The sequence below is a fragment of the Delphinus delphis genome, chromosome 2, assembly GCF_949987515.2.
Source record: "Delphinus delphis chromosome 2, mDelDel1.2, whole genome shotgun sequence".
Taxonomy (NCBI): domain Eukaryota; kingdom Metazoa; phylum Chordata; class Mammalia; order Artiodactyla; family Delphinidae; genus Delphinus; species Delphinus delphis.
This window is the reverse complement of record NC_082684.1, coordinates 27,250,513-27,274,293: the sequence shown is the minus strand read 5'-3', so window position 1 is coordinate 27,274,293 and position 23,781 is coordinate 27,250,513. Positions and strand designations below refer to the sequence as shown.

The following is a 23,781-nucleotide window of genomic DNA, read 5'->3' as shown; positions in this document are numbered from 1 at the left end:
AATACTGAATGGCTTTACACTTTCTTAGAAAATAATAGCTAAATAATTAACATACAGTCTATTGCTTTCAAACCAACAGAGGGGAAGAGAAAGGAATGTAGAAACTCTATGAATCCAGTGGGAGGCAGGAAATGAAGGGAAAAAAAAGCAAAGGAAAAAGATGGTAAATGGAAAATTTAAACTAAGATAAAGTAAAACACATGTGTAATCACAATAAATGTTAACAGATTATACTCTTCTATTAAAAGATAGATTACCAAATTCCATTTTTTAAAATGCTCAGTTATAAGCTGCTTAAAAGAGACATACCTAAAGTAAAATCTTGCAGAAAAGTCAAAGATTGGAAAAAGGTAAACCATGCAATACTAATTAAAAGGAAAACTAGTATATCCATAGATAAAATTAAGCAAACATCATTGATAGGGATAAAGAAAAGCACTTGTATGCACTTAACATAACTTCAAAATATATAAATCAAAAGCTAACAAATTATTTAAGAGAAATTCACAAATTATCATGGTGAGTAATTTATTTAAATATACTTCTATCATTAACTGACAGGTAACTCAAACAAAAATTTCTGAAGATTTTGAATATTTGAAATGGAGAATTAACAGTTTGCTTTAGTAAGTGGCTTTTAATCTTTTTTGACCACCACTCATAATTTAAAAATACATTTTGTATGCAACCCAGTAAAAATATCTCTATGTATATGAAATAAAAGTTTCACGAAATACTACTTCCTATCCTTTTAATTTATTAATTATTATTTTGTTTTCACAGACATTATGCACTGAAGCATAATTACACATGAAAACACTTGAGAGAGTGTACCTAGTCCATAAAGTTGGTGATGATCCTATTTCTCTCACTGGGATTTTAAACTCTCCCTAGGATATGACACTTTGGAACTATAAACTTCATAGAACAGGTGAAGCCATGGAGGCCAGAACAGTTCACACCAACTGACCCATGGTCATAACACCCAAGGGAGAAGAGCCGTAGTAATTGTTCATGTTCATTCAGGCTTACCCAAATCTTCCCGACTGGATCTCAAGTGAGATAGTATTAAGTGCTGGCTCCTTCTTTATTGTAGAGTTTGATATTTCAGTCTCAAGGTGTTATTTCTAAGACTTGAGAAGCTAGATCTTGCGAACAGCCTCGCGAAAGAAACGGTACTGGGTTTAAAGAAAGACTGTGATGTCTGCTCTAATCTAAAGACTTGTGTTTTAGAAATGACTTTTTTTTTTTAACATCTTTATTGGAGTATAATTGCTTTACAATGGTGTGTTAGTTTCTGCTTTATAGCAAAGTGAATCAGCTATACATATACATATGTTCCCATATCTCTTTCTTCCCTCTTGCATCTCCCTCCCTCCCACCCTCCCTATCCCACCCCTCTAGGTGGTCACAAACCACCTAGCTGATCTCCCTGTGCTATGCGGCTGCTTCCCACTAGCTCTCTTACATTTGGTAGTGTATATATGTCCATGCCACTCTCTCACTTCGTCACAGCTTACCCTTCCCCCTCCCCATATCCTCAAGTCCATTCTCTAGTAGGTCTGTGTCTTTATTCCCATCTTACCCCTAGGTTCTTCATGACCTTTTTTTTTTTCTTAGGTTCCATATATATGTGTTAGCATATGGTATTTGTTTTACTCTTTCTGACCTACTTCACTCTGTATGACAGACTCTAGGTCCATCCACCTCACTACAAATAACTCAATTTCGTTTCTTTTTATGGCTGAGTAATATTCCATTGTATATATGTGCCACATCTTCTTTATCCATTCATTCTTTTTTCTTTATTCTGCTCTGCAGTAGTTATTTCCACTATTTTATCTTCCAGGTCACTTATCTGTTCTTCTGCCTCCGTTATTCTGCTATTGATCCCTTCTAGAGAACTTTTAATTTCATTTATTATGTTGTTCATCATTGTTTGCTCTTTACTTCTTCTAGGTCCTTGTTAAACGTTTCTTGTATTTTCTCCATTCTATTTCCAAGATTTTGGATCATCTTTACTATCATTATTCTGAATTCTTTTTCAGGTAGACTGCCTATTTCCTCTTCATTTATTAGGTCTGGTGGGTTTTTACCTTGCTCCTTCATCTGCTGTGTGTTTTTCTGTCTTCTCATTTTGCTTATCTTACTGTGTTTGGGGTCTCCTTTTCACAGGCTGCAGGTTCGTAGTTCCCATTGTTTTTGGTGTCTGTCCCCAGTGGCTAAGGTCGGTTCAGTGGGCTGTGTAGGCTTTCTGGTGGAGTTGACTAGTTCCTGTGTTCTGGTGGATGAGGCTGGATCTTGTCTTTCTGGTAGGCAGGTCCTCGTCTGGTGGTGTGTTTTGGGGTGTCTGTGGCCTTATTACGACTTTAGGCAGCCTCTCTGGTAATGGATGGGGTTGTGTTCCTGTCTTGATAGTTGTTTGGCATAGGGTGTCCAGCACTGTAGCTTGCTGGTCATTGAGGGAAGCTGGGTCTTGGCGTTGAGATGGAGATCTCTGGGAGACTTTCGCCATTTGATATTACGTGGAGCTGGGTGGTCTCTTGTGGACCAGTGTCCTGAAGTTGGCTCTCCCACCTCAGAGGCACAGCACTGACTCCTGGCTGGAGCACCAAGAACCTTTCATCCACATGCCTCAGAATAAAAGGGAGAAAAAATAGAAATAAAGAAAGAAAGAGGATAAAATAAAGTAACGTAAAATAAAATAAAGTTATTAAAATCTTAAATAATTATTAAGAAAAAAATTTTTAAGTAAAAAAAGAAAAAAACAAACGGACGGACAGAACCCTAGGACAAATGGTGGAAGCAAAGCCATACAGACAAAATCTCACACAGAAGCATACACATACACACTCACAAAAAGAGGAAAAGGGGAAAAAATAATATATCTTGCTCTCAAAGTCCACCTCCTCAATTTTGGGATGATTCGTTGTCTATTCAGGTATTCCACAGATGTAGGGTACATCAAGTTGATTGTGGAGCTTTAATCCGCTGCTCCTGAGGCTGCTGGGAGAGATTTCCCTTTCTGTCCTTTGTTCTCACAACTCCCCGGGTTCAGCTTTGGATTTGGCCCCACCTCTGCGTGTAGGTCGCCTGAGGGCATCTGTTCTTCGCTCAGACAGGACGGGGTTAAAAGAGCAGCTGATTAGGGGGCTCTGGCTCACTCAGGCCGGAGGGAAGGAGGGCTACGGATACAGGCTCCTATCCTTTTTAAAATGCTGATTGTGTCTCCTAAATTGATTTTACAACCCCGTTATGAGTCACAACTCACAGGAAAACATTAATAGCCATGCACAGACTCCTGGGCCCAAAAGGGATAATATACATTCTTTTAAAGTATACGTGGAATATTTATAAAACTTCAGCACATACTGTGTCACAAATGAAGGCTCCACCCATTTCAAAACATCAATATCACACTCTATCTTATTATTTCTAAATTAAGTATATTTATTATAGTTATAGTTTTTTTTAAGGCCTATGTGTTTGAAATTTTTTTTAAATAGGGTAATACTCAGTTGTTAAAGAGGTAGTCATAAGGAAAATCGTAAAACATTTCGAACTGAATGGCTATGAAAGTATGACATATCAAATTTGTGGGATAGCCAAAACTACTCGAAAGTAAATTTGTAATCTTAGATACATTTATTACAAAGACAGGAAGGATTGAAAATCAGTGAGTTAATCATTTAACTTGAAACGCTATAAAAGAAACAACAGAGTAAATTAATAAAAATAAAATAATAAAAATATAGAAATCACTTAGAAGAGCCTGGCACACGGGAGAACATGAGAGAACAGTGCCTCAGTCAGTGTCTGGCACGTTAGGTGTTCATTAAATACTTGGTGCAGGAATGAATGAAATTGACAGCAAACAATAGCGAGGCTTACCTCTGCAATGACTAATAAATAAGAAAAAGAGAAAGTCCCACATAACTAATATTAGGGATGAAAAGGAATGTACCAAGAAATATGATGGATTAGATCATGTGTAGTATGTTTATAAAATGAGTCCTGTGCACCACTACTACACACAAGTTGACCTCACTAAGTGTTTCTTTTTTTTTTTTTTTTTTTGCCGTACGCAGGCCTCTCGCGCAGCCTCAGCGGCCATGGCTCACAGGCCTAGCCGCTCCACGGCATGTGGGATCTTCCCGGACCGGGGCACGAACCCGTGTCCCCTGCATCAGCAGGCAGACTCTCAACCACTGCGCTACCAGGGAAGCCCACTAAATGTTTCTTGAATTGGTTTTGGAACCAGACCCACATTAACAATGTTCTAATTGTTATTTGCTAAGGAGTAACATGTTAGCTTCTGTTTGTGAAATGCATATGTAATCCCTGGACAGGATTACACAAACACTTGTGTGCACGTAGGTATGTTGTAAGGAAAATTATAAGACATTTAATCTGTGAGTAAATGTTCACTAAGAAAAGTCAAAGTCTTTTTTTTGGAATTCAGTTCTTTAACCTAACTTGCATCTTAGGATTTCCTCTGTCCTTTGAGAATTGAAAAGTGGTTGATTGTCACCGGTATTTTACAAAAATGATCAAGTTTGAGGGTTTTTCTTTTCAGGACCTTCACAGATGCCACCGTGGCCACTTGCCACACCCTGACAAGATCAGCATTTCTCGCTCTACTCTTTCTGTAGAATCTTGAGCATTTTCCTTTTGTATGTCCTTCCTTCTACAGACGGGTCGTCCCTGATGTGGTGACATGAATCCAAGATAGACTTCACTAAACCAGTGAAATAGAAAACTAGTACCTCTGTGTTAGAGATGTGGAAAGCCTTGAAATATAGCACCAAACCAGTCAACCTTGTGAAGTAATGAACAAAACAGATCTTAAAGAAAGAATATCACTTTCAGGAAAGCTTCCACTGATTAAAATAATGGCCTGGGGTGGGGTGTGGGGAGGAAACCACAAATAAAGGAAATACAGACCCATGAAAAGACATATCACCCTTACCAGCAAAATGGATAATGGGGATTTTACTCATTATAACCCTCCTTGGTGATGGCATGTTATATAGGCCTGCTGTATGGTGTGGTCTTGATGCCAGTGGAACTGCTAGCCAGCCATTTGATCAGCTTGTATTCCCTAAGTAGAGACTTGCACTACAAGAAGTCTTTCAAAATAATAAATGCAGTATTTATTAAAGACAATATTTCCACTTACAGAGATATGATTTGTTTGTAACGTATCATTGAACAACATCTTTGAAAGGCCCAGAAGAGTTGTTTCCCCTCAATGCCCATATCAGGATCTTTCTTGGGCTGCAGGAACATGGAAGAGGCAAGAGGAGTAGAGAGAAATGGAGCAAGTGAATTGAATTCTGGGTTAGGAAGTACATATTTAATTTTTAAGGAAACTCTTTAGGTACTAGCTATGAACACGTCCCAAGGAAAGTTCCTGCCTTCATGGAGATGTCACTGGTAATGGAGGTCTTCTAATTCTTCATTGCCACTGTATATGGCCACATATCTTATTTCAGTTTTTAAGTGGCTCCGTCAATCAGGAATCCTGTCCTTCAGCAGCTTTTGATGATTAGAGACAGTTCACCTGCAGAGAAGGGTCTGAACTAAGCCCATGACCACAGCTGAGATTGTAGTAAGCCTCTAACACTCAACCTTTGACTACATCTCCTTTCCGTCTCCTAGAACTTGCACCATTTCCGAGAATAACAATTAAGGAAAACTACAGGATCAGATAGCATACCTAGCACTCTTCTTGGTTTGAACTCTAACTTTTGTGTGATATAACGTTAACGGCACCTTTCTCATCCCACCTTTTCAGTATTTCTCACCGCAAAACTCTTGAACTTTTTTTTTTTTTTTAATTTATTTTGGCTGCTCCAGGTCCTAGCTGTGGCTTGCAGGCTCTTAGTTGTGACATGGGGACTCTTAGTTGTGGCATGCGTGCGGGATCTAGTTCCCTGACCAGGGATCGAACCCAGGCCCCATGCATTGGGAGCGGGGAGTCTTACCCACTGGATCACCAGGGAAGTCCCTGCATACTTTTATAACTCATCTTTCTGAATTCATCTTTAGCCACCTCTTTGTATTCCATTTGTACTGTGATCAGAACACCACAATGTAGCTGCATCCAACACACATTTAACTTTGCACATTCAGCTATTCAGAGAGAAAGAGAAAGTACAATTTCGATAGTGGCTGATTCTACTTGATATTCCCCTCAAGACAAGATGGGAGATGCGTGCTTCTCTTATAGAAAGAGCATCCCACTGTACTATGTGTAATTCTCATGCTTAAAGACGCATATTCTATATGACAAGCCAGCTACTTCATTTGGTGCACAGTTGAAGAAACAGTGGTTAATTCTGATACTGGCAGGGGAAAAAGATGTGCATTAGCTTTATTAAGAGGCAGGTTGTCAACCTCAAATGAGACCTCTCTTCCAAAGGGAGTTTAAGAGTAATTTTGACTGATTTTGATTTCTGACTGGTAGGTTGCCAATAATTACCTTTTGGCTTCAATAGCAAATCACTGTTAAGTTGCAAGTTCTGAATATCTGTGGTCATTCTTCTACAGTTTAGCACCAATAATCCATACTGAATTAGAATCAATGAGTCATCCAACTTAATATTTTTTATGTAGATAGGCTTATAGTGAATGCAAAGATTGTCAATATTCCTAAGTAAAAATAAAAATACTAGTAATAGTTAATGTTTATTTAGCCCTTAATGTAAAACCCAACACTGTACTAGGATGTGCTTTACATCCACCATCTTATTTAATCCTCAACAACCCTATGACGTAGGTCCTGTTACCTTAATGTCAAAGCCCAGTAACAGACTTAGAAACAACCAAGGCGGGTACTTCCCTGGTGGTGCAGTGGTTAAGAATCCGCCTGCCAATGCAGGGGACATGGGATCAATCCCTGGTCCTGGAAGATCCCACATGCAGCGGAGCAACTAAGGCCGTGCACCACAACTACTGAGCCCGCGTGCCACAACTACTGAAGCCCGTGTGCCTAGAGCCCGTGCTCCGCAACAAGAGAAGCCACCGCAATGAGAAGCCCAAACACCACAAGGAAGAGTGGCCCCCACTCGCCACAACTAGAGAAAGCCAGCACACAGCAACAGACCCAACATAGCCAAAAATAAATAAATAAATTTATTTTTTTTTTAAAAAAAGAAAAGAAGCAACCAAGGGAACATATACATACCTTTCTATGTAAATACTTCCTAAAACACAAGTACTTTCAGGAAAGCAGCAAAGAATCATTGCAGAAGCAGATCAGCAAGTGCAAATTAACATACAGCCTCTAGACAAGCGATGTTTTAAAAGTTCTCATTTCGGAGTGGTTTGTCCAGAAGTTGGAACATATTTTCCCAAGGAAATGATGTTATCACAGCAAAAGCATATTTACCCATGATGTGCCTAAAGTTGTAATAACATAAACCCAAACCATTTTGTGTACCAGTGTCTCTATGGAAAAATTTACTCTGAGTTTCCCCTTGGACATCTGTGGACACATTTCTCCTCCACTGGGGAGAAGGGGACCTCGTGCGAGAAACAGTAGGACCGTTCAGAATGTTCAAAGTCGGAATCAGCAATGGCTCCTGAGGCCTGTGGTGGGAGTTGCTGGAGGGAGGAGAATGGAAGAGTGAGTAGAACTGGGTACAAAGGGGACACAGGGGCAGGAGATCTTGGGTAAGGAAGAGGAGGAAGCCTATAAAGGTGAAGGGTGGGAGAGGAATTCCAGAGAGGAGAGGAGAAAGAAGTCACTAGCTCTAAACCCCCAGGGACTCTTCACATGCCTCCGGAAGCTTTCTGTTCCCTGCCCGTATTCTCCTGCCTCCAAAATGTCGCCTGCCTGCTTCCCTTTTTACTGCTAACACTAGGGCTTCCTCCAGGACACTGAGATCAGCCCTGTAAGTTTTCTTGACTTAGCTTCTCCTAACACAAGTGAATGGGCCTTTGGGTTTTTTAACTTTTATAAAGGAAAGAGCCCATGCTAGGCCCTCCAGAACTTTGCCTTTTTCACTTGGACCTGGAAGCACAAATATCGGCCTACAGATGCTTTGGATGTTTTTTTGGGTCCATAAGGGGCTTAAATAAATTGCATACGCATTCCAGATGTAGCTCTCCGAGGCTGAGGCTTGGGAAAAGGGAAAAAGCCCTCTGCTCCTTTCTCTTCTTTTTGTGGTTCCCCTGTCCTCAAAGCGAAAGTGGAAAGGAGTGGGCAGCACCCAGATCGAGGCTCGCTAGAGGGGAAGGGCTGTGAGACAGTGTGATCCTTGCATCGCTGCTGGGGTGTGTTCTCAAGTGGCACATCTCCATCAGGGGTGTAGGGGCCACCTGGGCACCTAAGCCTCTCCCAGCGCTTCCCATCCCACCTTCCTCTACTCACCAGTCAGTGTTTCCCTGACTTCTCTGGTGATATGAATCACCTGGGCACCTGGGGCACTAAAAAAAGCCTGAGTTCTCAAGGCCTATCCCAGACCACTGAATCAGAATCTCCAAGTGAAGGGCCTGGAAAGCTATGTGACTGACAGGCGAGCCCAGGTGATTCCCGTCAGGGATGTTTGGCAAACACTGCCTGACTAACCACCACCCACGCGCACACTCTGATGGTCTTTAAAGTCTCCCAGGACATTCTAAGCCCCTTTCTGCCTCAGAATCATTAGATGGACATTTCTTCTCCGTGAAAGGCTCTTTCCTGTTCCCTGCTCTTGGCTAATGCCTGCTTCTCCTGACTTCAGGACGTGCCTGAAGCACGGTTTCCTCAGAAAGGCCATCCTTGACCACTCTCCTCACCATGTACACAACTAATGGTTTTTATTTAGTTAGTTAAAATTTCATTTATTTATTTATTTTAAATTTTTCATTCATTCATTTATTTATTTTTGGCTGTGCGCGGGCTTTCTCTAGTTGTGGCGAGCGGGGGCTACTCTTCGTTGCGGTGCGCGGGCTTCTCATTGCGGTGGCTTCTCTTGTTGCGGAGCACGGGCTCTAGGCACGCGGGCTTCAGTAGTTGTGGCACACGGGCTCAGTAGTTGTGGCATGGGAGCTCTAGAGTGCAGGCTCAGTAGTTGTGGCACACAGGCTTAGTTGCTCTGCGGCATGTGGGATCTTCCTGGACCAGGGCTCGAACCCGCCCTTGCGTTGGCAGATGGATTCTTAACCACTGCACCACCAGGGAAGCCCTATTTATTTTTTTTTTGAAGAGGTTTTTTCTTTTGGCCGCGCAGCGTGACTTGGGGGATCTCTGTTCCCTGACCAGGGAGAGGTTGATCCTGGGCCATGGCAGTAAAAGCCTGAATCCTAACCACTAGGCCACCAGGGAAATCCCTTTCTCCTCACCATCTAAATCAGGTTCCCTGTTTCATTCTCTCATAACACCTTGTGCTTTTTCTCCGTAGCATTTATCACACAGTTTGTATCTTATGGATTTGCCAAATGCCTACCTCCTCACTAGCACCAAGCGCAGGAATGCTTAATGAGTATTTTTTGCTTGAGTGAGTAAATGGAAAAGTAGTGTTGGGTGAAGGTACTACAGGTTGGGTTGGATGCTGCTCAACAAATAAAGAACCGAGTATGAGAACTTGAATCTCCCAGGTAAAATTGTTACATGTCAGCTAAAGTCAAGGGAGATGGGCCCAACAAATAAGTGTATTAATGGGGCAGTGGGTGAGATTACTTCAAAAAATATTTATTAAGTACCTAGTGTGTGCAAAATGCAATATTAGGAGCTATGGATACAACACTGAATGAGACTGAACGCACATTCTAGCAAGGATGACAGCTGTTAAGCGACCAGTTACACGGTTCTATAATTTTGGTAAATGCAATGAAAGAATGACAAAGCTGTAAGAGCCTATAACAGGGAGACCTGGCATGGTCTGTAGGGCGTCAGGCCAGTCATAGAACTTCTAAGACAAGTGGCTGGGGAAACCGTGCCCAAAGAATCTAATAGACTCTGTCCTATCTCTTGTCAACGGTGGCACGAGGGGAGGTGCCTCTGTATATGGCTTCTCAACCTCGGCACAGCTGACATCTTGGACCAGAATATTCTTTGTTTTGGGGCACTTTCTAGTGCACCGTAGGAAAGGCTTAGCACCATTCCTGGCCTCTACCCACTGGATGCCGTAGGCCCCGCAGTTGTGACAACCACAGATATCTCAACATCACCAAGTGTCCCCTGTGAGAATGTGGGGGGAGGAAGCAAAATCTGCCCCCCTCCCTCCCCCAGTTGAGAATCACTGCTCTACGTGAAACTTTTTTTTTTAATGTCTTTACTTATGATTTATCCAAGTCAATACCAGGAACTTAATTTATTCATTCAGTAAGTATTTGTTGAATGCTTAGGCACTGGGGACACAGTAGTGATCAAAGCCCGTGCTTTCTTGAAGCTGTGTTCCGATGGGGAGAGATGGACAATAAATTTTAAAATATGTAACATTTCAGAAGTAGGGGATAGGTTGGTCTTAGAAGTTCTTTCTGATAAGACGACATTTGACTTGAAAGAAGAAAGGGAATGAGTGGCAACACCAAAAGCAAGAGGCAGAGCCATTGCAGGGCTGTAGTTGACCTCACCTTTCTGTCTTCAGGTCTAACCAAGCTGCTTGTGTTTCAGAGCGTCCTCCACAGAAGGGCAGCTGGACGGACTCCAGAGCAGCCTTAACTCTGCAGCCTTTGTGCCCATCACCAGCTCCACAGGTCAGTTCCAGGTGGGACAGCGGGCAGGGTCTGGGCCAGCAAGTTCTCTCCTGCCTCTGAAGAGAGCTCCAGCTCAGAGAACGAAGCATCCAGGCCTCTGGAGCACTGGCAAGTGGGCATTTTGTTACTCTCTTCTTCCAAATGACAGTGACATTTTAGGATGAAATGGTTTTCCAGAACTAGTTTGGGGTAGGCAAAATTTCCCCGTCTGGTAGAATGTTATCAGATTTGCTGCATTTAGTAAAAAGCCTGTATTTGACTGGTGTTCTACTGTTTCTATGGTATTTCCACATGTAGTATCTCACACTAAATCCTCACCACAACCCTGTGAGGTATAGCTTTGTCACCTCCACATGAGAAAACAGAAGCTCAGGAAGTCAAGGGGCCTGTGGGAGACGATCCAGGCATGCAGAGCTGGAGCTGTGGTCTAATCTGCGTCCTGTCATGCTAATGTCAGGTTGCCAGGTAGTTGCTGAGGACCTCAAGCCTCTCAACATAGAAGTCAGGCATCATTGGTCCAGGGATAGTTTTCTGTGAGGAATAATTCATAAAAATATACTAATAGGTAATCAGAAGACTGAAAGCAAATCCACTTGGATTCAACTCCACAAGTGTTTTTTTTTTTGAGCACCTCCTGTGGAGAAAGTAACATGCTGGGCACTGGGGTGCGTAAAGGGTGAACTAGACAGTCCCTGCTGTCAGGGAGCCTAGAGGCCGGGAGAGAGGGAGGTCGGCGGGAGCCTGCTGTGTGGGGTGGGGAGGGATGTCTGGCACTGGGGACGCAGAGAATGACAACAGACAGCCTTGGCGCATCGCTGTGTGCCAGGCACACTTCTGAACGCTTAACGTTTGTTCACAAAGCATGCATGTAACGTAGCAGCTGTAGTCCTCGTTTTACGGCTGAAGAAATAAAGACACAGACAGATTATGAAACGTTATCTCAAATCTCACGGCTAGTGAATGGTGGAGCAGTGTTTGAACCCAAGGGCCAACCTGACCCCGGCTCTTTAGGGGTTGGGGAGGACTTCCTAGAGGAAGAAGCATCTAAGCTGGGGTTTGACTGTAGACAGTCAGCCGGGAGAGGGGAGGTGCGGGGTGGAAGGAGTTCCAGGAAGAGGGAACAATGTGGGCAAAGGCCAGTTGAGGGAAGGGGGCGGGTGGTGAAAAGGTGCTGTGTTCAGTGAGCCCTCGTCCTGAGGACTGGGATCTGAGCCGGGAGCGGCAAGAGAATAGGCTGTAGAGGTAGCAGGGCCAGCCTAGGAGCCGCGGAGGGAACTTGTTCTTGAGAGCAGTAGGGGGCCATCGAGGAGCTTAAGGGCAGGGTGCAAAGGGGTGTGTGTGTGTGTGTGTGTGTGTGTGTGTGTGTGTGTGTGTGACGTAATACACCTTCAAATGATTACAAGATCGCTAAGGAGCCTGGTTAGTTTGACTGTATTATGGGGATAATTCCATATACCTCATAGGCTTACTGTGAGGTTTAAAGGAAGCAGTATACAGAGAAAGACTCTATAACTGCACCCAAGTCAGGTAATAATGTGAAAAGAGTATAAAGATCTTGTTTTCCACTTAAACTCTTTGAACCTGAATTCCAGAAATATTTGATGGGAATATAAACCCCCCTTTCCCCAAAAAAAGAATTACTAGAAGATGGTAGTTATTTTTAAGGAAGTGAAATCTCCGCCTTGGAACTCTTATGGCCTGAGAACTGAGTGGCTAAGAGAACCGTGGACTAGTTGCAGGGTTTCCATGAGAGACGGCTTTTAGAGCCTCTGTAGCTCTTCAGATTTGCTGAGGCTGGAGACGCTTCCAAAGCTGAGGAGATCCAGGAAACCTGCGTATTTCATTTGTGTGTCTAATTGATACATTAAGTATGGACTTGAACTCTTTGCATGCACTCTGGGTGAGCAAGTTGAAATTTGAGGGACAGGTGGGTCATACTTTCAGCATCTTGATCATGAATTGGTGTTTACCGACTGTTGACGGTACTTAGAAGTTTTTGTAACAGCTGTACTGAACTTGCTATCAGTATAGAACCACAGAGCAAGGAGGAGCTGTACTTCTCCCTGGCTTCTAGTATCTATCTTTTCTCCCTGCTTCTACCTTAAGGTAAGTGCAGTATTCTTCTCACCTTGTTTAGGTAGCCTGCTGTTTACTGCTGTTGTCTCCAAATGACTCTGGGCCTCTAAAGTCCTTTGAATTTGTTCCTCTTCTATGACTTTCCTGGTGTTCCTGATACTTAAAGAAATGCTGATGAACATGATGTAGCAAGGTTCAGGCACTTTCCATACTTCCCAATAAATGTTTTACCTTAGCAACATAATGATAACTAACCCTGTTAGAGTCATTTATAGAGCTAGTAAATAACTACCTGGCACTTAAGTGTTTCACCTACAAATTATGTTTTTCTTTATTACACATAGATTTAAAGGTGTTATTCTAGGGGTTTAGAAGCATGTCCTTTAACAGGGAGAAGGTTAGGTTGCTATTAAAAACATTTTTCTTTAAACCCACAAGAAGGAAGAACAACCCCTAATAAGTCAAAACGTTTACACATCTCTCTGAGAGCTGGGAAGTTTTGCGTGTATAGGAATCACTAGACTGACTATGAAAGGTATTTAGCCCCTGTCTGGTCTGGTTAACTCAGTTATTGAGTCCGTGAATATAGCAAAAGTCTGCTTCCTGACCCCTTGACCCTTCTTTAAGTCTAGCCCAACCAGGCCTTCAAGCTGTGCGACCTTGTTCATCAGATAGTCTGAATGAGATAGATAGTGGTTCATCCCAGGGCGCTGTTGAAAAGCAAGTCAGTCCTTTCCCGCTGATGGTGGCCTAGTGGCATTCTTGTTACTATGAACATTAAATGAGGTAGTGAATGGGAAAGCTCTTAGCAGAGTGCCTGGAATGCTCCATGAGTGTTAACTTTCCTTGACTTCCCTACCTCAGGCTATATATTCTGTGTTTGCTATAGAAGGGGAAGGTGTAGAGTCAGCAAATTTGGAAATCTGAGAAGGAAGCCGGAGTGAGGGCCTTTGGCTCAAAGCCAAAGCCATTGGCCTTCCTTCTTTATAACCATGGTGTTCTTCTTGAGGTCTGAAGTGGTGATGGTGAACTAAAATAGCAGAGAGCAAGAGATTAGATAACTGGCATTTCTCTCATGCTGATTTGATGGTGTAAACTACCATTGTTGTAGGGCCTGAAGCCATACCAGCTGCCCTCATCCCAGCCGCTTAGCTTATGCCTAAGCTTTTCCTGTCCTGGAGCCCAGCCTCTATATGCACTCCGCCCAACTTTTTTTTTTTTTTTTTAAGCTCTTGTAGATCTATAGTTGGAGGAAGGGACCATACCACCTTTTGAACACCAATGCTGGATTACATTTACAAGGAGTGAGAAACAGTGTCCCGCGTTAAGCGTTTATCATTTCGGACCCTGGTAAAATTCAGGGTAGCTTTATGCTCTTTGCGTGGGGACAAGGCAGCAGCACGTCAGTGTGCCTCTGCCTGCCCACTTCGTTGTCTCTAAGTGAGACAACAAGAGAAAGGAACTTATTTTAATATAAAGTAAACCCAGTGGAGCCCAAACCCTAAGGATCTAGAAATCACTTTGACTTTCAAATGAAATTATTTGCCTGGCAGCTCTCAGCAGACTGACCTATTTTCACTATCAGATTCTTGTTCGTTTCACATGCGTTGTATAGTTGTTGGAGATCCCGGGTGGATTTGGAGTATAATAAATTAATAATAAAAATAAACTCTTGAGATGCTTGCCCTAGTGTCTTATACCCTTTATTGCTCCCAAAACGTTCTTCTCTCCCCAGAGTCAAAGGGACAAGAATTTGGGTCTACTACCCACTTTTAATGCTGTTAGAAAGCAAGAGAGAGAGAGGATGGATATGATGTTTGGCTGGCAATGGCGCGCCAGCATCGGGGAGAATGATGATCCCCTAAAGTCTAATTTTAGATTTGACCTCTTGTCCTTTCAGCCAAGATTAAATAAAGTGTTAAGTGGGGATTTTTTTTACATTTTTCAGGATCTTTGGACGCTCCCCAAGTTATTTTTGCCAGATCCAAACCCTTGCCCACACAATCTGGAGCCCTTGCTACAGTTATAGGACAGAGAAAATCAAAGTCGGTGAAGTCAGGGCCAATTTAAGGTAACAGTAAGAAATAAGAGCATTTTTTAAATTATAACTTGCTGACTTTACGCCACAGCAAGAGACTTAATAGCTGTCAAGAGAAGTGATATTTTCTCAAAATGACAAGGAAATTGGCATTTTATAAAACCAAAGCTCAGAAGGACTCTCCAAATCTGTGGGTCCAACTACTGCTAGCTTGCTTCTATGTTGACCTACCAGTAGGTGGCACTGTGGCAGTAAGAAATTTCCTTCCTATTATGGAGGCATTTGATGAAAAGTATGGGGACATTCAGGCCAATCAGAGAAAGAAACTAAAGCCAAAATTGAGTTATTCACAGGTAAAATGTAACAGACTATACTGAAAAGCATGACATTTGAAGATCAAATTACAATTGCATCTAAAGAGAATATTTTTTATTAAAGATATTTATTATTAAAGAAGGCTTTTAGACTACCGTTGGATAGTTTGTGAACTGGATTTTCAGCTAATGGGAGACAGGCAGGGAACACATTTTTTTAAATTGTTTTGTGAGATTGATTAAGCTTCTTTCTGAGTTACTTAATATAAGCATATACTATAATGGGCAGCAAAACGAACTATAAACCCCATCCTACCACTCATCCAAAAAAAGCTCCTACATTAAAGAAATGGCCTGACTTTGATCATGTGAGGCTGTACCCACACTTCATCAGTGCTACCCCCAGTATTTTGTTCCCAGCTATCGCCTTCAAAACTTTCCAGAAAATTCAATGAAACTGCAAAGTTTTGATGATTTCTTTCCTCTTTGCTCTACCCTACACACTAAAGCATTAATGGCACACCTGCTATGAGCTTAATACTCTTCTTACCTCTAGGGGAATATTTATAAACTTATTTGAGAAGCATTATTCATCAAACTACCCCAGGAGAGCAAAGGAGGGAGGAAAATTATTTACCCACCACAGGATTCATTTACATTGGACCAGAAAGCTTCAAATATCTTTCCCCAGCCCATCTAAACTCTTTCCAAAAAGGAATGAGAAGAGAGAAGGGAACACCAAATCCATGGCTTGGTCATCTACCTACCAAAATGTACCAGAGAAACTGAAAACAACCAGAGTTGCATTGGTAATACTTAACCAATGGTCCTTTAATCCTGATACTAAGCAGCCTATCCGGTGATGTGTTCATCACTAATAACATATATTATAGAAAGCTAAAGCAAGAAGGTCAATATTTCCTTCAGGAGACTGGCAGCCAGAAGAATGAATATGACATCAAGCTCCAAACCAAACCAGCAGCCTGCCAAGAAGCACTAATGTCCGTCCGTTTCCAGGACTGTGAGACTTGGACCTGCCTCAGTTGTAATATCACTTTCCTTGAACCTATTTCACTAGTATCCCTTACAATCCACCCAGAACATTACATGGCAAAATAGGATCATCAGCAAAAAAGCCTTGGGAAAGAGCCCATCTCTCAACACTTAAATCTGCGTTGCAAACACAGCCCCACTGAGCCTGAGCTGTACATAAAGATGGGGGATGCTGTATTGAGGTGGTGAGACCACATGCCAGATGTGTGTGAACCCAGAGACAGTAGGTGCAGCATACTGCTGGGAGACTCCAGGGGCAGGCCTGGCAGATGGCAGATGGCAGTGGGCTGCCTCTCCTTGATCAGGGGAGTTAGGTAGTTTACAAAGTGAAGAGGCAGAACCCCAGAGTCCACAGCCCATCACCCAGATGCATGCTTTATTTTTGTTTAAATGCAGTGTAGACAGAATCACTGCTTGGGCAGAGACCCCTTCATCCCATCCACAGTCATGAATGAATGTCACCACCAGCTGTGACAGTCCTAGAACCTCTTCATATATGGGTTTAGAGAGGCAGTCGGGTTAAATTCAAGGATTTGACATGTGTTTGCCTAGCATGTTATATATAAGACTGACAAAGCATCAGTTGTTCTTATCAAAGAATGAGAGGTGCTGAAGGATATTGGGGACTCAAGACTATTTAAGACCCCCAATATGCTGCCCCAGGCAAGTGTCGTATTTAAATATATGCATTATTCTGTGTCTTCTTGGATTCTTTATTGTCAATTTGACATCCATTCGTCACAGAGTCAAGTATCTTAACTATATTTTCTGTATTCTTGTTGCTTTGGCATTTGGGGACCTTACAGACTGCCCCTGCCAGGCGAGCTAATTCCTAAAGATAATAACAACTTGCCCACAAGCATGCCTTTCACACACAAACCAGCCAATCCTACATTTATATCCCCGACCACCTCCTTATCTAACTCTCACATGGCAAGTCAAAATTTCCCTTGCCCTAAATCATTCCAGCGCCAGGAGCCAAGCAACTAGAGACCACCCCTATAGCCCAAAGCCCGCCCGAATTATTTAAACTAGCCAGTCTTAAGCTGTTTACCCTGCCCTGCCTAGCCTTTCCCAAGGAAACCCCAAATAAGGCTCTGGCCTAGACTTTCCCCTCACTCTCGTCTTCTGTCTCCTGAGCACGCTGATGTTTGCCCCTGTGACCCTGTGTGGCGTGCAGTGACCCCCTCTCTGGGACCTGCAAGTAAAATCAGCTTCTTCCTGCCAGGCCTTGTTCTTACATCCTCCTTGGCCGTGCGGACCGTTGCACGCCATACCCGACATGTACGTTCTTAAAACAGACATCAGCAGGAAGAATAACTTTGATTTGTAGTACAAGGAACCAGGAAAAAATCAGAATCAATTAGGTTTGTATCACCCAGTTCTAAGCAACTGGTCACAGTACTTACTTCATTATAGGCTGTATTGCACAAGTGATGTTTTAACAGTATGTGTTTTGCTAGTCTCAGTCTGGCTGCAGCCACACAAGAAGGATGTGGATCCCTCTACATGGCAAGATCGCCTGGCTGCTAGCCATTGAAATTTCATGCTTTCCTGTCCTGAGGCCTCTTTCATTTCATTTAGTAACTCTTTCTACATTCAGCAACAAAACTCAAACATAGCTGAACAACCTGGTTGGAAATGGGGGAGGAAACAGCCTGGATTTCAGTTTGTGGGGGAAAAAGGGGGTACTTCTAAGAACCCACCCAAAGGAAGTTCATTTGCCTTAAAGAAAACCAGGGAACTCTATTTCTGACACAGATTAAGAAATGGACTACTGAGATAACATCTGAAAACTGATATTGTCTCTTGCTGAGCTGGCAAAGCCCCAAAAGAGGAGTGATGATTCTTCAATTGTTAACAATTACTACTTTGTTACTAAGAGACAAGGGAAGTGCATTGGCTCCTTTCTCAACTTACATTTACGTTACAGAAGCACACATGCCTCCTGGAAAAAATGCCTGGCACCCTGCATTGTTAGAGCTGTACCTACCACTGCATCCTGTAGCAGATTGGTGCTGTCCTGTGTAATATCCATTCACTTTGAGTGGAAAAAGATCCTGTTTGTTCTTGTAGTTCTGAATTGGGCAAGTAACCAGTATAACGTTGCCTTACTCTGGGAGTCTTTATACTTATCACTACGAGTTATCAATCTATGCTCTGTGGTTATTCATCCCACGAACCCACACATCGTGCTTCTAGCTTCAATGAGATGCTTGTTATAGGGACATACCTTTGCTTTACCATCCTTTTATCCGTAGGACATCATTGCCCCTAAAAGTTCTAAAGAAAGGAAACAGCAAGCTAAGCCATGCCTGTCTTTGGAAAAAACAAGTTTTGCCCATGGAAATATTTACAGCTCTGCTTGCCTGATCTGTAGAATTTGAACTGGGTCGCAAAGAGTGTAGGTAGGTAATGCAGGGCGTGGAGAAAGGTGACTTGCAGTATATTGCCCTGTTGGCATGGTTGGCATTGGTATTTATTCTGTATCCTTTCAAGTTATGATTGTAAGGCAAAAGACTCAGATTCTCTTAAGTCCCCAGAATGAAGAGCATCACTAGTAAAACAACAGTCTCCTGTAGTTCTTTGTTCTTGCCTTTTGCACATGCAAGTATGTCCATTTAGGGCTTCTGTAAGTATCAAGGAGCCCTCTTCTCTTGAAACTTAAACCCAGGATAACTAGTTATGTGATACCAGAGAGGAGCAGCTTGAATGTGTGGAATGTCCCTTTAGCTACATCAATAAAACATAGCACGTATCCCCAGTATAAAATGGGGATATACCTGGGAAAGCCGACCTCGTTGTAAGAGGGTGTGAAGAGAAAAGTCAGCTGGTTAGAAGTTGCTGTTTTAGTGTTACTTGTTTGTTGGTTGGTTTTTGTTATTGGGTAGACAAATCACTCTTTTTTTTATATCAGCTGGACTGAAAAATGACTTTGAGGTTTCCCCCCCCCCCCCGCCATTCACTTCTAATTTGCTTCCCAGGGAAATTAAGACATGTGACAAGTCCAAAATGAAGATATTTTGGAATTTGACAAGCTATTTTTTAATTTCTTCATGGCTGAGCTGCAAATTTTATTAGATAATGATTTGTTTATAGTTACTTATCAGCCATTGTAATGTGCAATGTTTAGAAATGTGACTTCTCTCAGGCGTTCTATTTTATATTTACTCCTCCCTTCTACTGTCCTCCAGTGTAAGTCACCATCATGCATGGTACATATTCTTACCCTCCTCTTTTTATGCAGAGGATTTGGGTCGTCTACAATATAGCCTTTTGATTGTTGAGACGAGAGATACCCTCAGTTTACCTCTGTTACCGAAAGTTACATAAGCACAGGGAAGAAACGGTCTCAAGAACCAGACCTCGTGAAAATCTGCAACATTACTTGGGACAGTTAGCAGCTATAGTGGCTAAACAGCGAGTCTGTTAGTCCATCCTATGACCAGTTGCTCGGCAACTGGCTTCCGTTGTTCCCAGGTTAGCAGCTCTGCCATACTCATGGCTCGACCTCTCTGTGAGATTCTTTCTCTCCCCACTTTCTGCATTCAGCTTTAAAAGACAGAATCAAAATATTTTCCATTCATTCATCCAGCAAAGTGTCACTGGTGTGCAGAACAAAAGGTAGGCGGCTGCTGCCTTCCAGATGCCAGGCTGCTTCTGCTGTTAGCACGATCATGTGATGAGAAGCTGCCAACGTATGCATTTCTGGCAGTTTTCTTCAGGTGAGACTGTAGCTAGGCAGGTACAGCATAGACTTTTCATCTCTAGCAGAGTCTTAAAATATAAAACCATGTGCAATAGAATAATAAAATATAAAGGGAAAATCAAGGCCGAAAAAAGATATTTCAAAATTTCCAAATATGAGACCAAAGAAAATTACTATAATTGAGGTTACATTTGGTTCTGAATCTCCTAACAACCAGGACAAAAAGGGAAGTGTGATAAATAAAAGTATATAGTTCTCATTATTAAGAAGGGAAAAATACTCTGGGGGAAAATTAAGCTTTTTCCTAGCTCTTACTCCAAAAGAAGTATTTTCCTACTTTAGGTAGAGGACACTGAATGAAGTAATAGTGCCCTCAGCAACCTAACATAACAGAAGTAGGTCGTCTTTCTTGGCATGACCAACATGAAGGCAAAATATTTCAGTGCAAATCAATGAAGACGGTTTTGTGAAGGACAAAACTAACGTAACCTTAGTTTCTTTGTGGTCCAGCATAATCCAAGGGTAAGATAATTGGTTATTTAGAGGACTGGATGGATTGCATGTGCCTTAGACACCCCGAAAATACAACTTCTCTCAATTGATTGCTTAGTAAGAGCTCGCTGTGCTCTTAGGCAAAAGCCCGGACACCTAGTCTTCTACTTTACTGGCTGAAGATGCATCTATATGCTTTGGAAAGCAGGTGACACAGGTGACATCTTGTGAAAACCGTGGAAGCTAAGCGGTAGTCTCACCCCAATCGTACGGCATATTTCTTCTCTGTGCCTTTATTTGTATGTAGAGTTTCCTGTGCCTGCACACCATTGCCTCCTCTTGCCCATTCGCATGCCCAGTCTGATAGAGACACTTTCTGACTATGCTCCAATGAAACTCTGATTACCTCTACTGTGACCCTTACAACACTCTAGTATCCTTAGGGATTACTTGACTGTTTCCTCCATTAGACTGTAATTCCCTGGAAGGCAAGGGTCAGCTGTGATTTGACTCTGAAACCCCAAGGCTTAGCATAGTGCCCAGTCCATAGTAGGGACTTAAGAAATTCAGATCGAATAGATGAATGAGTGGATTTTCATATTTCCTTCTTTGTGTATTCTTCGGCCATATCTGGAATACCTATCCACATATGCAAATGCTTCTTACCCTTTAAGGATCCAGTTAAGTTTTGTCCCCTCCAGTAATCCTTACTCACATAATTCCATGTATCTTGCCATGTTTTAAATCCCTAGAGCACTTACATTTTATATCACAACGTTCAACACTTCACTGTATTTTGTCATCTTTTATCACTACTTACTTCTAGGGTGAACTGTCTCTTCAGTGTGACCAGAAACTCCTTGAAGGCAGGATTACGTTCTGTAAATTTCTTAAATTCCTAGCAACATCTAAAATACTTCATTACTTTGTAATACCCGCCCTTAAGAAAAGAATACATAACACACATAAAATTTTTCTGGAAAATAGTTTATTCCCTCTATTCTTCTGGCTTCAGGTAAAATGCTTAACCTCAGAAGATGAAATCTTTCAATGAAAATTTCACAAATAATGCATTTTATTATTAAATAAACTTCAAAATTAGAATCACACCTACCTTATATATTACCTAGTATTTCTAACCTATTTCTGGCAATATTTTAAAACTACTTCCTATAAAATAAAGAATGACTGGTCATTACCCTTCAGATAACAACCTCATACACGTTCATAACCTTGCTGTATTCTGTTACAGTGAAGAATTCAGGATAAAGATGTTCTATTTTAGACCACATCCAAGGATCTCATTATAAGGGAACAAAGTTAAAATGAGGTTTAGTTTTTGAAAAACATTATCCTTCAGCTTTTTTTTTTTCTCTATACCAATGAATTGGGGCACTTTAACTTTATCACACAGATTAGGTTTTGCTTTTCAAAACTGAACTGTCTTTTTTATTCTCTCCCGAGCTCTCCATGAATTCTTCAGGCTCCTCTTAAATTGTACAGTACCTGAAACTGGACACTGCACCCTAATATTAGAGCTCTGCCTAGTATTGATTATAGTTTAAAATTTATCATTATGGTTCTGGAGTCATATGTTACACTTTTTATTTGTTTGTACTATGTTCTTGAAAACAAAACTAAAGTTCTCTCAACCCTTATTACCTTTCACCTTCCTTCCTTCCTCTTCCTTCAAGTTCAGTGCCGTATGGTAGTATCACTGTCATCATCAGTTACAATACCTAACTTCTGTAAGAATTCCAGTGTAAACTAGGAAGAGCATAACTCTGAAGTTAGCGTGACCTGTCTGGGCTCCACCACTTCCCAGTTGGCAACCATGGGCTAATCACATAACCTCTTTGAGTGTCAGTTTTCTCATCTGTACAATAAGCATAAAAACATCAATCTTGCAGGACTGATGTAAAGATTATAGATTGCCTCAACAACAAAAACCAATCAACCTGATTTAAAAATGAGCAGGGGGCTTCCCTGGTGGCGCAGTGGTTGAGAATCTGCCTGCTAATGCAGGGGACACGGGTTCGAGCCCTGGTCTGGGAAGATCCCACATGCCGTGGAGCAACTGGGCCCGTGAGCCACAACTACTGAGCCTGCGCGTCTGGAGCCTGTGCTCCGCAACAAGAGAGGCCGCGGTAGTGAGAGGCCCGCACACCGCGATGAAGAGTGGCCCCCGCTTGAGGCCCGCACACCACGATGAAGACTGGCCCCCGCTTGCCGCAACCAGAGAAAGCCCTTGCACAGAAACGAAGACCCAACACAGCAAAGATAAATAAATAAATTAATTAATTCCTACCCCCAACATCAAAAAAAAAAAAGAAGATAAAAATGGGCAAAGGACTGGAATAGACATTTCTCCAAAGATACACAAATGGTCAATAAGCACGTGGAAAGATGCTCAACATCACTAACCATAAAAGAAGTACAAATCAAAATCATAATGAGATAACACCTTATACTCATTAGGGTGGCTACTATTTTTAAAAAAAAAACAGAGGGCTTCCCGGGTGGCGCAGTGGTTGAGAATCTGCCTGCCAATGCAGGGGACACAGGTTCGAGCCCTGATCTGGGAAGATCCCACATGCTGCGGAGCAACTGGGCCCATGAGCCACAACTACTGAGCCTGCGCATCTGGAGCCTGTGCTCCGCAACAGGAGAGGCCGCAACAGTGAGAGGTCCGCGCACCGCGATGAAGAGTGGCCCCTGCTCGCCGCAACCAGAGAAAGCCCTCACACAGAAATGAAGACCCAACACAGCCAAATAAATAAATAAAACAAATTTATTTTTAAAAAAAAGATTTAAAGAAAAAAGCAGAAAATAACTAGTTTTGGCAAGGATATGGAGAAATGGAACTCTTGTGTGTACCATTGGTGAGAGGGTAAAATGGTACAGCCTCTTCTGGTGGTTCCTAAAAAAAATTTAAAACAGAATTACCATCAATTCAGCAATTTTACTTCTGTGTATGTGCTCAAAAGAACTGAAAGCAAGGTCTTGAACAGATATTTGTACGCCCATACTCATAGCAGCAGCATTCACAATAGCTGAAAGGTAGAAACAACCCAAGTATCCATCAATAGATGAATGGATAAACAAAATGTGGTTATACACATACAATGGAATATGATTCAACCTTAAGAAAGAAAGAATTTCTAACACATGCTGCAACATGGATGAACCTTGAGGACATTATGCTGAGTTAAATAAGCCAGTTGCAAAATGACAAATACTGTATCATTTCCACTTATGTGTGGGACCTAGAGTAGTCAAATACATAGAGACAGAAAGTAGAATGATGGTTGCCAGCAGCTGGAGGGAGGATAGAATGGAAGTTATTTTTTAATGGGTACCGAGTTTCAGGGTTTTTTTATATTATTTATTTATTTATTTATTTAGGCTGCACT

At 42.1% G+C, this 23,781-nt stretch overlaps 1 protein-coding gene across 7 annotated transcripts in view; it reads left to right on the top strand.

The window, feature by feature from the left end:
• TTLL5 (tubulin tyrosine ligase like 5) overlaps positions 1-23,781 on the top strand; it is a 305,725-nt gene that overhangs the window by 239,884 nt on the left and 42,060 nt on the right. For all 7 annotated transcript variants that reach the window (XM_060004157.1, XM_060004152.1, XM_060004154.1 and 4 more), the window contains one exon: positions 10,604-10,686. In XM_060004157.1, the coding sequence (XP_059860140.1) occupies positions 10,604-10,686 (83 nt within the window). The remainder of the gene's footprint in view (positions 1-10,603; positions 10,687-23,781) is intronic.